This window comes from Plutella xylostella, chromosome 10 (assembly GCF_932276165.1).
Source record: "Plutella xylostella chromosome 10, ilPluXylo3.1, whole genome shotgun sequence".
NCBI classification, from domain to species: Eukaryota; Metazoa; Arthropoda; class Insecta; order Lepidoptera; family Plutellidae; genus Plutella; species Plutella xylostella.
Window position 1 is genome coordinate 8,419,321 of NC_063990.1, and position 15,828 is coordinate 8,435,148.

A 15,828-nucleotide genomic window follows, 5' to 3' on the forward strand; every position below is an offset into this window, starting at 1 on the left:
ATCGAAATACTAAGCAGCGGCTTCTATTCAGTCCAGGCTGTGCCACTCATCGTTACACAGTTTTTATTTAATACATTAAAATATTAAACAAATGGGTTATTCTTCAATATGAATTCATTAATATTTATACTTGTATTCATATATTATGGAGCTTACCCTTCGAACGCTGGTTATTATTCTGCGCCCTACGATGAAGACATTCCGTAAGTTTATTTTTAATTTTGAACAGGTACCTACTTACCTATTTTGTAAGAAGGTCAGTAATCTTTTTTGTATATGATTTTTTTTAAATTTATAAACCATTGATTTTAACTTTAATTCAGTCTCTTTCATTTATGTAGATTAGATTAGGAAGGATCCCAAATAAAAACTATAAATATCATAAATAATCATATCAACTGTTAAGTTCATTGTTCATGAACTCGTTGCTTTAGCATAGATATACCGAACAAAAAATATAGGTATAAGTTGGGTGTGTCTTCTATGAGTTGAATACGTCTTCAATACCTACACATTCTTTTAAACTGATAACTGACTTGGTAGGTGCATTTATAAGTAACTAGGTAATATGTAATATGTTTATTGCAACTATGTAAGTTTTACACTGATCTTAAAATTATGTACATAATGGTCCTTAACATAGTGCCCTGTAGGGCATAGCAAGTTTAATCTTAATCTAGGTAATATTATTCTAAGTAAGTAATAGAAAGTAACAATTTGTATGTATTGGCTTACATAATAAAGATATAAAATCTACATTAAATTTTAACATTCATAATAAACTATAATATTTAACATAGAGTAGTTAATAATATAAATATTTGGTTCATAATAACAAAGATAGGTATTTATAGTAAGTTATTTTAGTTATCAACTAGGTATTCATTTACTGTGTAATAGCATTTCTGTGTTAGTAGAGTTTTTAATTTGGAAAGGAATTTACTATAGTTTAATTCGGATTTAATAAGGAATTTAATTCGGATTTAATAAGATTTAAGGTAGGTACCTAATATTTATTAACTTTGTTTGCATTTTACAGGCAATCCGATGTACAAGCGCCTGCGTATGTACCTTCATATATGAAGAATCGTCAATTTTCCAAAACTAGCTACAGCAGAAGCTATGGCAGCGGAGGTGGTACCAAGACTGGGTATGGAGGCACCAAAACTGGCTATGCTGGCACCAAAACTGGGTACGCTGGCACTAAAACTGGGTACGCTGGCACTAAAACCGGCTACTCTAGTTACACTGGCACCAAAACCTGGGCTTCTAATACTGGTGGAGCGTAAGTGACATCAATTTATCACAAAAAAGACTATTAATTTACTTATAAATACCTACCTAACTACCTAAAGTGCCATGGGCTAACTGCACGGACCAAATTGCTTCTCTCTAGGTACAAATCTAAATGATCGATGAGATATACTTACCTATTTATTATAGGTACTATAAGTACCTTAGAGGTGAGCTGGAGCACTTTCCGGTTTTTCTGTTTGGTACCTACCTTGGCCTCTCGGATAAGAAGTATAGTCTATCCGTTTGTCACCTTACCTACTGCGTGATAAAGTAACAAACATAGGTTCTACTCGCAAACTTTCCCCTTTTCCATTTATTTGTGCCATGTGATGATGTACTTTTTACCTATAGATATATGTTTTTAAGTATAAAATATGCCAGCCTATAAAGTAGTCTACATTTGTTTTAATTAATACCTATATCTTTATCTTATTTTTAGGGCCAACTACGAGGAGTTTCAGGAAAATGCTAATCGGCCATACCAACGTAAGTATCCACATCAAGTACCTACCTATTAGGTAATTACTTCTTTATATTAGTTCTGGCGAACTTTTGAGTAACGGTTGGGCTTCAAATAATTTACTTAAAGTAGCTCAGCGTGGTATGGTAAGAGCTAGTTATGCTCGAGGTTTCTTGTAAGAGAACTAAGACCCTCTGATATTACACCAGCTTCAGGTTATGAAATCTGATGTGGCTGTTTGGCACTCATATCGACGTAATATACCTAGTGTTGTAAGTTTTAGTATAATCTCGGACTTATCCAAAACTCTCTGAAATGTCCAGCAACGGAGTTCAATGAACTCATATCAAACATGCACATCATATTATACAGCATAGCAACAAACGCCTAAAATATTCGTACCTACAAAAACTGTGCAAAAAAACAAGCCAAGCCAAAGTTAATTTGAGTTATCTGAGGGCGTGGGAGGATTTATCTGCGTGGCCGGAAAAAGCGCAAATCCCAAACACAGGAAGTTCAGAATCAGAAATCAAATCACATTTTATTATTTGCATATATTCGACCTACATGCAGTTTTGTCAATGTCGACGATAAGAGTTGCAGATATCTAAGTTTATTTATTGCCGGGTATTTATGAATAAACTGCACTCTGGGATTCCATGTCCGGTCTTTAATAGGTCACGGACTCATGGTTGATTATGTTCAATAATAGGATCGCAGAGATAATGGATAGGTAATGCTGCCGGATGCTGTTGCAACGGTTAGTAACGAAGCTGAAGGTCCCGTGTTCGAATTATAGCTGTAAAAAATATAAGGAAAATAGATACAGTATAAACTCCATGTAACGTCACTCGATTTAACGAAAAACTCTCTAAAGCGTCGAAATAAATTGGTTTAGTTTGGTTTAGATTGTTCTCCATACAGTGATACACTCTACATAGCATTACACACATTCTCAATAACGACAACAATTGAGAAATAATCAGTACCTTTTTAGTTAAAACTATGCAGTTGTGTACGTTTATTATGTCCCTTTATTATCCTAGCCTGCAATAAACTCGATTGTGGGCATCCCGCATACAGAATTTTCTAAGAAATTCGTTCTTTTGTTTACAAATTGGGATTGCTTGCACGTGTAGACTGATCTTGCTTGACCATGACTAGTAGTATACGTTATCATATTCTTAGTTGCTCACAAACTTTCAAACTGTAAACATGGCTAGTAAAAGAAAAAGGTTTACGCCCAATAGAAACGGGAGAGAAGATAAGTGATGTTGGCAAATGCTTTGGATTTAGTCGTTCTACCTGTCCACAATATGGAAAAACAAACTCTCCATTTAACGGCAACTCTCTATAACGCCATAAAATGCCCAGTCCCTTCAGTGTCGTTATATAGAGTTTACACTGTATTTGTTTAAATTTACATAAATAAATCTGATTTGCTTACTGCTTTCTCTCCCCTTTCGAACATGACAGGAAACCATGTTTCTATCCAAGACACTTATGATTATGACAATATCACCGTTAATTTTTTTTCCTCTAACTATTAAACCAAGTCAACCTCACAAGCCATCAATGTTTTCATGGATTGTCGTTTGCGACACGAACGTTTGTTTAAGTACCTACCTATATGTTGTGCTGCGAAAAGTGGGTGGCTTGCTTTGTGAGCCACCTCTGACTGCCCCTTCGGGGATTACAGTCGAGAGTGCATATGTATGTAGTTATGTATGTCGTTTGCGATTTGGTAAGGTTCAACCAAACTGTAACTATAGGTATTTAGCTGTACCAGTAAAGCTGACCATACTCCCTTTGCCCATAGCCCTGTGCGAGCCGGAGTGCAAGAACAACGGCATATGCGTGGACACGAACACGTGCCACTGCGCCGCCGACTTCCACGGCAAGTACTGCGAGATGGAGAGAAAACCGTGCCTGACGCTGCCGCCGCAGCCGGCTAATTCTAGAGTCAAGTGCTCGTCCGAGTAAGTTGGGAGTATCGATTTAATGTAGGTAATGTGACTGCTTTGTAAAATGGTAAACTTTAAGCCATGAGATGATTAGATGATGATGGTTTGATAACTGGCAATAATACCTTAATAGTCCTCTAATCATAAGTAGATACACATCCACTTGGCAGCACCCAAAATAGTCTACATGCAACTATTTGGACTATGCCGGCTTCCAATATCCATTTCATTCATTATTGCCGAGTGCACTAACGAACTTTATGCTAATGTCGGCATCAATGTCTGTCCTTTTCTATCCGTCAAAGCAAGAGACAGCAATAGATTTAAGTCGACATTTAGGTTAAAGTTCCTTTATGCAACTCAGCGTACCTATGTCATTAATTTACACATTCTGTAGATATATTTCCTGTACCTAAGTAATTAAATAACGTCTACTCTAATACAAACTCCACCATCCCCCAGCCTCTGCCAAGTAAGCTGCCTCCCCGGGCACAAGTTCTTCGACGGCTCCACAGTCGCCAACCTGCGCTGCGCCGCGGGGCAGTGGGTGCCGACCCGTGCCGACCTCACCTCGCTCACCGACTGTGTTCCCGAGTGCTCGCCGGCCTGTCTGAACGGAGGCGTGTGTCTGTCCGTGAATACCTGCCAGTGCCCGCAGGAGTATCGGGGGCCGCAGTGCCAGTATTGTAAGTGAAATATTGACATTATTGCCACTAGTATATGGCACTAGGTGTGGGTGCCGACGTCACCTCGCTCACGGACTGCGTGCCAGAGTGCTCGCCGGCCTGTCTGAACGGAGGCGTGTGTCTGTCGGTGAACACGTGTCAGTGCCCGCAGGAGTATCGCGGCCCGCAGTGCCAGTATTGTAAGTGAAATATTGATATTATTGCCACTAGTATATGGCACTAGGTGTGGGTGCCGACGTCACCTCGCTCACGGACTGCGTGCCAGAGTGCTCGCCGGCCTGTCTGAACGGAGGCGTGTGTCTGTCCGTGAATACTTGCCAGTGCCCGCAGGAGTATCGAGGGCCGCAGTGCCAGTATTGTAAGTAATAGCAAAGGTCTTATAGAAGTAGCTCTGAAGCTTTTTAGCAATCCAAATATATCATAACATACATTCTATTAACCTTCTTGTCATTACGTTTATCCGTAACCTAATTACTTTTTGCTATTTATTGCTGGACATGCCTATTGTCCTTATCCGTTATGATGTTCTTACTCGTTATCCATGTCATTACTGCCACTGCCTTGACCGTGCGAGCAATGAAAAGTAAACGCAAATAACGAGAGTCATCACTTCAGCACTACGTCAGCGCCATATTTTTTGCCTTGAGGCTGCCTAGCTTAAACGGAGAGGAAATAAGGCCATCACGACAGAAAATCCCTTCAACACATTTCACATCTTCATTTTCTCCCCAGCGGCCTCCCAATGCGACGCTCACAAACTCGCCTTCAACGGCGGCTACTCGTGCGCGGGCGACGGAGAGAGCTTCTCGTGCCAGCTGTCCTGCCCCCCTGGCTCGTCCTTCAGCACCCCCGCCGCGGAGGCCTACACCTGTCTGTACTCTACGGGCAGGTTCGAGCCGCAGCCGATACCGCATTGCGTGTTTAGTGAGTATGACTTTATGAATGACTACCTACCTAAAGTAAAGTAGATTTGCCTTAGCTTAGGACAACAAGATTACGACAAGGCAATGTCATAATGGCAATGAAGATATACCTAACTTCCTAATATTGGGAAAGTATAGTAGTGCGTTCATTCATTGCAAAACTCCTTTGTTCCTTTTTTTCATCTCACTATGGTGTTAGGTACCTAATCGTACTCATGTTTGGTTCTTTTTCAGACGAAGTTGTTATTATTACACCCAGCAACTATCATCACACGTATAATGAGGTAAGAAGGATTATTACGTATAAGTTCTTAACATTTATGTATTTATGAAATGATGTATTTCTTAACTGCTGAATGAGATAATATTCTGCTTACTTCTCAGACATACTACGAAACATCGTACCACAACAAGACGAGCTACAGCGAGAGCCACACCAAGCACACGGGACAGACAGAGATAGAAGACATGAACGAGTCCACTCTGTACAACCACCAACATGCCAAGAAGCCCCACCACGTGGTCATACAAGAACTGACCCCCACTGACGGAACATGTTTGACTTGGGCCGGCGCGCATTATAAGACTTTTGACGGGAAGATCTATAGGTAAGGGTTGCTTTAGTCTGTGGCTTTCATTGTTTTCAGTTGGATATATGTACATACCTACTAAACTTGTCATTCATATAATAGAATTTCGGTAATATCTATGGTGGAGGTGGTTTATTCCAAACTTTGGCTGTCATATTAGTGGTAACATTGCCGCTGCCTAATCGCATTGTCTCCATATATGATTACTGTGTATGTGTATACTTACACGTTCATGCATAGAAGAAGCCAACAGAGTTTAAATAAAAATGTATTGGTTTATTAAAAAAAAAAAAACCTGTAATTTTGACGGGAAGATCTATACTCGTAGGTAAGGGTTGCTTTAGTCTGTGGCTTTCATTGTTTTCAGTTGGATATATGTACATACCTACTAAACTTGTCATTCATATAATAGAATTTCGGTAATATCTATGGTGGAGGTGGTTTATTCCAAACTTTGGCTGTCATATTAGTGGTAACATTGCCGCTGCCTAATCGCATTGTCTCCATATATGATTACTGTGTATGTGTATACTTACACGTTCATGCATAGAAGAAGCCAACAGAGTTTAAATAAAAATGTATTGGTTTATTTAAAAAAAAAAACCTGTAAACGTTACCCTGTTTCAGTTTCCTATCGGCGTGCCAGCACGTCTTGTTCAGAGATGCGCAGGACCACAAGTTCACGGTCTCTGTCAAACATCATGAGTGTAAAAGCGCGTACTACTGCCCCTCGGAGCTCTCCATCTTTGTGGAGGATAAGGAATACTTTCTTTCTGTTGGAGGTAAGTTATATCAACAGTATGTAAAAAGTTTTGTAGGTACCTTAGTTAGTTTAATTTACAAAGATAACACGACTCATTTCGAATCCGCCCTTACTAAATTGAGAGCAACTAAATATATCTAAAGACTGTGTATAATTTTCAACAGTTAGGTACATTTTGATACCGATTGCAAATTTACCACTTTTAATTGTAATTCAATTCAAAAATTTTGATAATTCAATTATATATCTACTTACCTATTTTCCCACACTACTCCGGTTTATCAGACTTAAGTGTTAATTGTAGATGGCTGATCTCAAAGAGATTCCCCGCTGTGGTCATGTTAATAGTATGTTGGTTCTCCACAGAGGAGGGTTCGGTGGTGTTCCGCAGCAGCCGGCGCCTGATCCCGGTGCCGGCGCAGCTGCCGCAGCTCAGCGTCGTGCAGAGAGAAGATGTCATCATCACCCTCGGCTCTGCCGCTACACTCACTTGGGACACTAATGTAAGTACAGTATAGTTACTGTCATCATCGTAATCTGCCAATAATTTTTTTCTGCTGAAAGTAACAGGTCACGATGTAAGACCGGTATACTTAACAGTCTTTCATCGGACCTGTCTCAGTTCGTCCATGTTTGCCTATTCATGGTCTCCGATCTAAAATTTCATGTACCCCAACACTTATAGGCGATCAGTTCTTTGGCAAATATGGATGTAACTTCTACTGTTCGTCATTCCAAAACTAAAATAATGGGTGAAAACATAGAAGATTAATCTCTCCTTATACCTACCTGTTTTCACACATGCATGAATTACGTCTATAACTCTTCATATTTAAAACATATCATACCTTTCCAGAACCTCATAACAATCGTAGCATCAGTATCCCTATGGAACAACACGGAGGGTCTGTGCGGGAGGCTGGACGGCGTGCCGGCTAATGACTTCCTGACGCGGGACGGAGTCGTCGCCAGCACCAAGTCCGCCTTTGTCGCCTCTTGGCAGGTTAATAGGGTTGGAGGTGAGGACTAGTTTTCGATTTTCTCGGTATTTCTGTTATTTTTATTAAACTGCAGCAGCCAGCAAAAAAATAAATATGTATAAAATGACGAAGTCGATAAGATAAAGTTATCGTCAAATAAACTATGTGTAGGTATGTAACTTCAGCTCTGTCCATCCAATGCTGTTAGTAGGGTAACTTATAAATGTATTCTGTAGTGGTATAAAGTGGCAATCATTTGGGGGTGCCAACATAAGTAGGTACGATATACATTCCATACTTATATATTTTGGTGACATAAATAATTATAATTTATTTGTTTCAGACACCTGTGACAGTGGCCCTACCGAAGTGAACGCGTGTGTATCGAAGACAGATGAAGACATGAGGAAAGCGAAACAGTTCTGCACTAAAGTGTTCAGCAAGGATAAGTTCCGTAAATGTTCGGCTGTGAGTATTACCTTCGATACCATATTCTATTGATAATCTTCCAACATGAGAGGATGGAGGTCAGTATTACCTTCTTGGGCATACGAGATCATAGATCTATGAAAACGTATACGACCGTACATATTTATGTTTCAGGTGATGGATGTGTCGATGCTACTTGACACCTGCCAATGGGACTACTGTGCCTGCACTACGACCCTGAGTGAGTAGCATCAATCAAGCATCCTTTAAGAAATACTTCATTACATGCATATTTTGGAAAAGTACTTAAGTACTGTAATAGCTTTCTAAGAACTGGGCAAACCTTATAAAGTAATATTTTCATATACAGGTCCAGAAGAATGTGCGTGTAAAACAGTTGCGGTGTACGCTAAGGAATGCCAGAGACATGGCGTCGAAGAGATGAAGTTGTGGCGAGACGCCGATACTTGCCGTAAGTAGATTATGTATCCCTTTCGTTGAAAATATTTGGTAATAGTGAGTCCTAAAACTGCCGCTCTTTCTGGTCAAGCAGTATTGATGTTTTACTTCCTGTCGTACCTACTGTACCTGTCGCATCATAAATAGAATATCGAGCTGCAATTTCGAATCTATCTTTCCAGCAATGCATTGTCCCGACGGCAAAATCTACAAATCGTGCGGGCCTGAATCTCAGCCTACTTGTGCGTTCCCACTTATTTCTTCGAAAACGGACAATAACTCCTGTGTGGAAGGTTGCTTTTGCCCTGAAGGCCTACTGCTTGAAGGGGGCAAGTGTGTTCCTAAGGGTGAATGCTCGTGTCGGCTGAGGAAGAAGGCCTTCCCACCTGGAGCTACTGTGAAGAAGGATTGTAATACCTGGTAATTATTTCATAAACTACCTATATAATGAATTAAACAACATTTTCTATACACATACATGTAAAGTTGTAGTCAACATGGTAGTAGGTAAACGAAGAGAGACTAGAAGACAGAACAGAAGGATCACTTGAGTCCAGTTTCGGTTTTCAGTTCCCTTTTTATACACTAACCAACCCAAACCAACACTACTACACCCTGTATAAATTGATAAAGTTGTGTATTTCTGAACGCCCTATTCCTCTACCTAGCACCTGCGACGCCGGCGAATGGGTATGCACGAAGGTCCCGTGCGGGGCGCGCTGCGGTGCCGTGGGGGACCCTCACTACACCACGTTCGACGGCCTGAGATACGACTTCATGGGACACTGCAGCTACAACATGCTCAGTGCTGCCAACCTGACGGTAGAGGTCGAGAATGTGGCGTGTTCTGGCGCTATTACTGAGGTGAGAAACTTTTTGGTCAATATTGAAGTCACGTTTTCCGGAAGCTCGGAGCTCAGACAGTTATTAGAGCTCATTCTACAGTGAAAACAAGCACTACGTAACACAGCTCATTCTACCGGCAACATCTCCGCTCTGTTCAGCACTGAGTACCCAAGTGATATATTGTTTGTTACTAAAGTCTATGTAGATAATATAAGTACTACATACAAGTGTTTGAACTTTATATAGATTATTTATTATTTACCTAACATCTATCTCTATAGTCTTCATCTAGCTCTATCCCAAGAAACCCACTATAACAAATCCCATTTCCTCATTTTATTTCCACCAGGCCATGAACCTAACCCCAGTGCAAGGCTCAGACAAGCCGTCGTGTACCAAGTCTGTGACCATAGCGCAGGGGGGCGCCACTGTGCACCTGAAGCAAGGAGGATTCGTGCTTGTCAATGGCAAGGAGATCCAGAAACTGCCCGTACATGTTGGAGAGATTCTGATAAGGGCCGCTTCGTCTTTGTTTATTATTGGTAAGTCTGGTATTTTTGTCTGACCAACCTTATAAAATAAACCCAAATTACCAAGTTATGATAACGGTGACTACAGTACATATGTATTGAGTTTTGGAAATGATTATTATTATTATTATTATCTACCTACTATTTTCAGTCCAACTACCGAACGGTGTCGACATCTGGTGGGATGGCAACACTCGTGTCTACATCGACGTGCCGGCTGAGTTTCAGGGCAAAACTAAGGTTTGTTAAATTTGTGGTCTATTCTTAAGTTCACTTTCACTATAAACACGTACTATAAAAACGTAAGGTACAGAAAAACCTGACCCCTCTCAGTAGAAGCATTGTTACTATGGGAGGGGAGTCAGTTTTCTCTGCAACTATAATAATAATATATGTCCCCACATCTCACACACGGCCATCCGACCCCAAGCTAGGCAGAACCTGTGTTATGGGTGTCGGACAGCTGATATATCTACACAAATACATAGATAGATAGATACTAAATATAAATATCAACACCCAAGACCCGAGAACAAATATCTGTGTTTAAACAAATATCTGCCCCAGCCGGGAATCGAACCCGGGACCTTCGGCTCAGTAGTCAGGGTCACTAACCACTACGCCATTCGGTCGTCAAACTGACCGTACAAACCTACTCACTTTAAAATCTGTTGTAAGGCGCACATGAAAGCTGTGACTGAGGTTAGAGGACTTATTGTGGTACGATCTTCTAATGCCAAACTACTATACTACTTAATTACATTTTTCGCCATATATTTCAAATAAACTCTTTCCCCAGGGTCTCTGCGGCACATTCAACCTAAACCAAAAGGACGACTTCCTCACCCCCGAAGGCGACATAGAACAATCAACCCAAGCCTTCGCCAACAAGTGGAAGACTCGGGAGGCGTGTGCGGACCTCGACCTGACGGAGCCGGAGCATCCGTGCAAGGCGCATGTGGAGAATAAAGAAGCGGCTGAGAAGTACTGCGGGAAGTTGAAGAGCAAGTTGTTTGAACGTAAGTGGTTTATGGTTTTTCTGGAGCTGTTTGTGGTTGGCAGAAGCCAAGGGCGGATTTTGGTTACAATTTTCGATCCACTGCACTGGAGTTGCTGCCTGTCTGTGAGTTTCTCACACATAATACACTGTCTTTTTCCCGCAGCCTGCCATCTATGCTGTCGTTTATTAGTTTATCTTTGTATCTATGTTCGATTCTCTCTTTCCTAAATTCTCTATCCCCCTCAGACAGCCGATGCCCTATATGGTTTGTTTACCTCTTTCTCTCACTCATTATACCATCTACCCCTCTCCCACAGCCTGCCACTGGTACGTCGATGTAGCCCCATACTACGAGGCGTGTCTCTACGACATGTGTGCGTGCGAGGGCGACGCGTCGCAGTGCGTGTGCGCCGCCATAGCGGACTACGCGGCTGCGTGCGCGCCGCACTATCCTGTGCACTGGCGGTACGAGGTCAAGGAGTGTGGTGAGTTTGATAGAGCTTAAGTAGGTACCTAAGTATTTCCTTTAGGTATACGTAAATTTAATAAAAAAAATATTCCTAAGTAGCCTAATATCAGGCGACAATTCTATATCTATATCGAGAAGTAAGCTCAAAACTTGCCTGAGATTTGTTATCATAAATTCCACCGATATAAGATTAAATATGTGGGCTGGCCGCCGGAGCTGTGTTATACTCGTATCATGCATAGCTAGCTGTAACGATTGGCAAACACGTCACATACCCCGTAAGAAAGAGTATCTTTATTTCCATAAACAAACAGCACTTTGTCACAAAATTAATAACTAAAGATAATCCTTTCTGACATACGGCCGCAGTTTATCCTCCATCTCCCCACAGAGCTATCCTGCACGGGCGGACAAGAGTACACAGTATGCGCGGACAGTTGCCTGCGCACCTGTTCTGACGTGTCACTGAGGACGACTCTGAAGTGTCGCCCGCACTGCGTGGAGGGGTGTGCGTGTCCTGCCTCACAGGTAGGTTCAGGTCATGATCATTGATCAGGCAACAATCATTGACTATTTCCCATAGCAGTGCCACAATTTTTTTGCCCATCCAATCACAACCGGCTTTGTATATTATGTAATTTCATCTTGTTAAAGGTTCTGGATGACTCTGGCTCGTGTGTGCCGGTCGGGCTGTGCCCCTGCTTCCACAAGGGTCTGGAGTTCAAACCCGGATACAAGGAAGTTAGACCAGGAAGACGAGAAAGAGAGATTTGGTAAGAAATTCATTCATAATTTTAATACATTTCCCAACATTGATGAAAGGAAAAGCTAAAAAATATGCCTAGCATTTCAGAGATGACAGTCTTGATGCCTAGCAAGAGAAAGCGCATCATCCAAAGCCCCTTTCAACTTCATGTAGGTCAGCTGAATACAACCCTTAAAGCAACATCTCAAGGTTCACTCTCATACCACTTCAAACCCTTCATTCCCCTACAGCACGTGCATAGGCGCTCGCTGGGACTGCCAGCCGGCGTCCCCTCAGGACATACAGAACTACCCGCCGGCCGAGGACCTCATGCAGAACTGCACCGCCGCGCACCACATGGAGTTCACCACCTGCATGGCGCCGCAGCTCACTTGTAAGGTTAGTGCCTACATAGTAGTGGCCTGTTAAGTGGCATCAATATTGTCGCCAAAGTTTTCTTACCGTACAACCCTCACTGTGTACCTGTGCTAAAGGCCGGTCGGCAAGCACAGACAAAATTGTACGTTGACCTTTGTCAACGCCATCAAGGTTACTATTACTGTACCTACGCGTGCGACAGAGACAAATATAAAAAGGGCAATGCCAGTTTTTTGCTGTGCTGTGTTTAGTGTTGAGCGTGGTAAGGTAGGAAAACCCCCTAGCACCTGCATCGGCGCCCGCTGGGACTGCCAGCCGGCGTCCCCTCAGGACATACAGATCTAGAAAGAAAGAAAGAAAATATATTTATTTAGTACTACACAAATACACCACATACACAGAAAAACAATTTACATATACTTACTCTAATAACACAAACACAGATAGTACACAGAACAGAACTACCCGCCGGCCGAGGACCTCATGCAGAACTGCACCGCCGCGCACCACATGGAGTTCACCACCTGCATGGCGCCGCAGCTCACTTGCAAGGTTAGTACATAGTAGTGGACTGTTTGGCTAAGTGGCATTAATAGTGCCGGCAAAGTATTCCTACCGTACAACCCTCACTGTGTACCTGTGCTAAAGGCCGGTAGGCAAGCACAGAGAAAATCGAACGTTGACCTTTGTCAACGCCATCAAGGTTACTGTGCGAACGTGAGGGCACTATAAGTGTGCGCGAACGACAGAGACAATAATAAAAATGGCAATGCCCGTTATTCGCTGTGCTTAGCAACCGTGCTTTAGTGCTGATCGTGGTAAGGTAAGAAACCCCCCTAGAACCTGCATCGGCGCCCGCTGGGACTGCCAGCCGGCGTCGCCTCAGGACATACAGAACTACCCGCCGGCCGAGGACCTCATGCAGAACTGCACCGCCGCGCACCACATGGAGTTCACCACCTGCATGGCGCCGGAAGTCACTTGCAAGGTTGGTTGCAGTGAGGGTGGTAAGGTAAGAGTGGAAAGGAAATCTTCGGTAGCACTATCTGTTGTTTTAAGTAATGTATTTAGTAAAATAATATAGACTGAAATATTTTTTATTTTACTGATAAATTACCTGAAACAACACTATCGATGCCCCTTTTCACTGTAAACACCTTGCCTATGCGGATTATGATCATGTGCATATAGGGGCAAACCTAAAAGTAGAGTCCTTAATTTCTTTCATTCACCCTAATTAGGTCCGGGGATCCTTTCTCTACATACCATTGAAGTCCTATATTATTTACCTGTTTTATTCCCCTTACAGAACATGCACCTCCCGCCCTCTCAAGCCACGACAGAGTGCCGCGCCGGTTGCCAGTGTGTAAAAGGCTACGTACTAGACATGGCCACTAAGAAATGCGTGCTACCCGAAACCTGCCCGTGTCACCACGGCGGAGAAAGCTACCCAGACTCTCATACTATCACTGAAGAGTGTAACACTTGGTAAGTTGTACTAAGTGTAAGGAAACAGAATTATTTGACTTAGGTACCTACTATTATTTTTATTTGCGAGTCCATGACACATTTTCATAAAGTATTCTGAGTCTACTACTGGCTTACAGTCCATACTTTTTTACATTTATTCTTATTCTTAATAACTATGGTAATATTCTTGACCTTGTGCTGTGTACCGATGAAGTAGTGGTAAGCGATTGCAGTTACCCACTTGTGTCCTTGGACCCTTATCATAAGGCATTGCAAATCAGTCTTAATTTATCTAGTTATAAGCCCCTTAAAAGTGCACAACGTACTAGATACAGTTACTGTAAAGCGAAGTACGACTCTATTATAGAAGAATTAATGAATATTGATTGGGAAAGTAAATTTTTATCCATTTCTATCGATTGCTGTGTCAAAAAGTTCTATGAAATTCTATACCACTTACGCGACAAATACGTGCCTAAAACAAAACTAACGAGCTCTGATAAATTTCCCGCTTGGTTCTCACCTGCTCTTAAAAAAGTACTTAAGGAGAAGCGCAAATACCTAAAAAAATATCAGAAATATAAAATGAAGTGCGATGATTCCACCGTAAAGTTACTTAGTAAAAGAGCCAAAACACTAGAGGCAGAATGTTATCGCACTTACATTGCGCAAGTAGAAAGTTCCATTTCTGATAATCCAAAATATTTTTGGTCGCACATGAAAAAATTATCCATTACTAAATCTATGCCTAGTAACATGACTTTTAATGATGTAACGAGCCACTCTGGCGAGGAAATTTGTAATTTATTTGCGGAATATTTTCAATCTATGTTCCTAACTCCGGATAATAACACAAATTACCTGAATAACTATCGGGAGGATAGCATCGTCTGCGACATCGCTTCAGTTGAGGTCGCTGTTGATGATGTGCTGAAGGAGCTCAAGGGGCTTGACATTAATAAGTCAGGCGGACCGGACGAATTACCTCCTATTTTTTTAGTGCGGTGTTCAGAGCAGCTGGCATTTCCACTCTCTTTGTTATTCACAAAATCCCTTTCTGAAGGAACTGTCCCAACCATATGGAAAGCGGCGTTTATAACGCCAGTTCACAAAAAGGGTCCCAAAAATCTAATTCCTAATTATAGACCTATCTCTAAACTTTGTATAATCTCTAAAATTTTTGAAAGAATTGTCTACAAGCAGCTTTACTCAGCCCTTCGTGAATCTTTTAGTTCATCTCAGCACGGTTTCTTGAGAGGTAGATCCACGGTGACAAACCTACTGATATTGAATGATCAATTAACGGAAAACATGGAAAATCACTTACAAACAGACGTGATCTATACTGACTACAGCAAGGCGTTCGATCGAGTTGATCATAAACTACTTATGTTAAAGCTACAGAGAGCAGGAATTCGAGGTGATCTTCTAAGATGGTTCTCCTCCTATATTAACAACCGATCTCAAGCTGTTGTAGTCAGTAATTTCATTTCTAGTTGGAACATTGTGCCTAGTGGAGTACCTCAGGGGTCTCTTTTGGGTCCGCTCCTTTTCGTGATTTTTATTAATGACATTGACTCATGTTTCTATCATTCTAAGGTATTAAGTTTTGCGGACGATATGAAAATCTATAAGCCCATAAGAACCATCGCAGATGCCGAAGAGTTACAGGCTGATTTGATGCGGCTCGACAATTATTGTTCACAAAATAAATTGGATTTAAATCCCGCTAAATGTTTCTCTGTAACTTTCTCTAGAAAAAAGGTAGGAATCACTTTTAATTATTCTTTGAAGGGGCATAATTTGCAAATGATTGATACAATCCGTGATCTAGGTGTGA

General features: G+C 41.6%; 1 protein-coding gene across 1 annotated transcript in view; it reads left to right on the plus strand.

Annotated features, from left to right (window-relative positions):
• The window catches only part of LOC105381568 (hemocytin), a 50,089-nt gene continuing 34,261 nt past the window's right edge, over positions 1-15,828 (plus strand). Inside the window, exons 1-24 of the mRNA XM_048623765.1 lie at positions 1-203; positions 1,040-1,285; positions 1,736-1,782; positions 3,576-3,735; positions 4,183-4,406; positions 5,139-5,330; positions 5,564-5,613; positions 5,714-5,937; positions 6,547-6,701; positions 7,049-7,185; positions 7,539-7,701; positions 8,006-8,130; positions 8,266-8,332; positions 8,462-8,563; positions 8,733-8,970; positions 9,219-9,414; positions 9,746-9,938; positions 10,078-10,166; positions 10,726-10,945; positions 11,244-11,411; positions 11,787-11,923; positions 12,050-12,168; positions 12,392-12,539; positions 13,828-14,006. Coding sequence (XP_048479722.1) covers positions 109-203; positions 1,040-1,285; positions 1,736-1,782; positions 3,576-3,735; positions 4,183-4,406; positions 5,139-5,330; positions 5,564-5,613; positions 5,714-5,937; positions 6,547-6,701; positions 7,049-7,185; positions 7,539-7,701; positions 8,006-8,130; positions 8,266-8,332; positions 8,462-8,563; positions 8,733-8,970; positions 9,219-9,414; positions 9,746-9,938; positions 10,078-10,166; positions 10,726-10,945; positions 11,244-11,411; positions 11,787-11,923; positions 12,050-12,168; positions 12,392-12,539; positions 13,828-14,006 — 3,674 coding nt within the window. The 5' untranslated portion in view covers positions 1-108. The remainder of the gene's footprint in view (positions 204-1,039; positions 1,286-1,735; positions 1,783-3,575; positions 3,736-4,182; positions 4,407-5,138; positions 5,331-5,563; positions 5,614-5,713; positions 5,938-6,546; positions 6,702-7,048; positions 7,186-7,538; positions 7,702-8,005; positions 8,131-8,265; positions 8,333-8,461; positions 8,564-8,732; positions 8,971-9,218; positions 9,415-9,745; positions 9,939-10,077; positions 10,167-10,725; positions 10,946-11,243; positions 11,412-11,786; positions 11,924-12,049; positions 12,169-12,391; positions 12,540-13,827; positions 14,007-15,828) is intronic.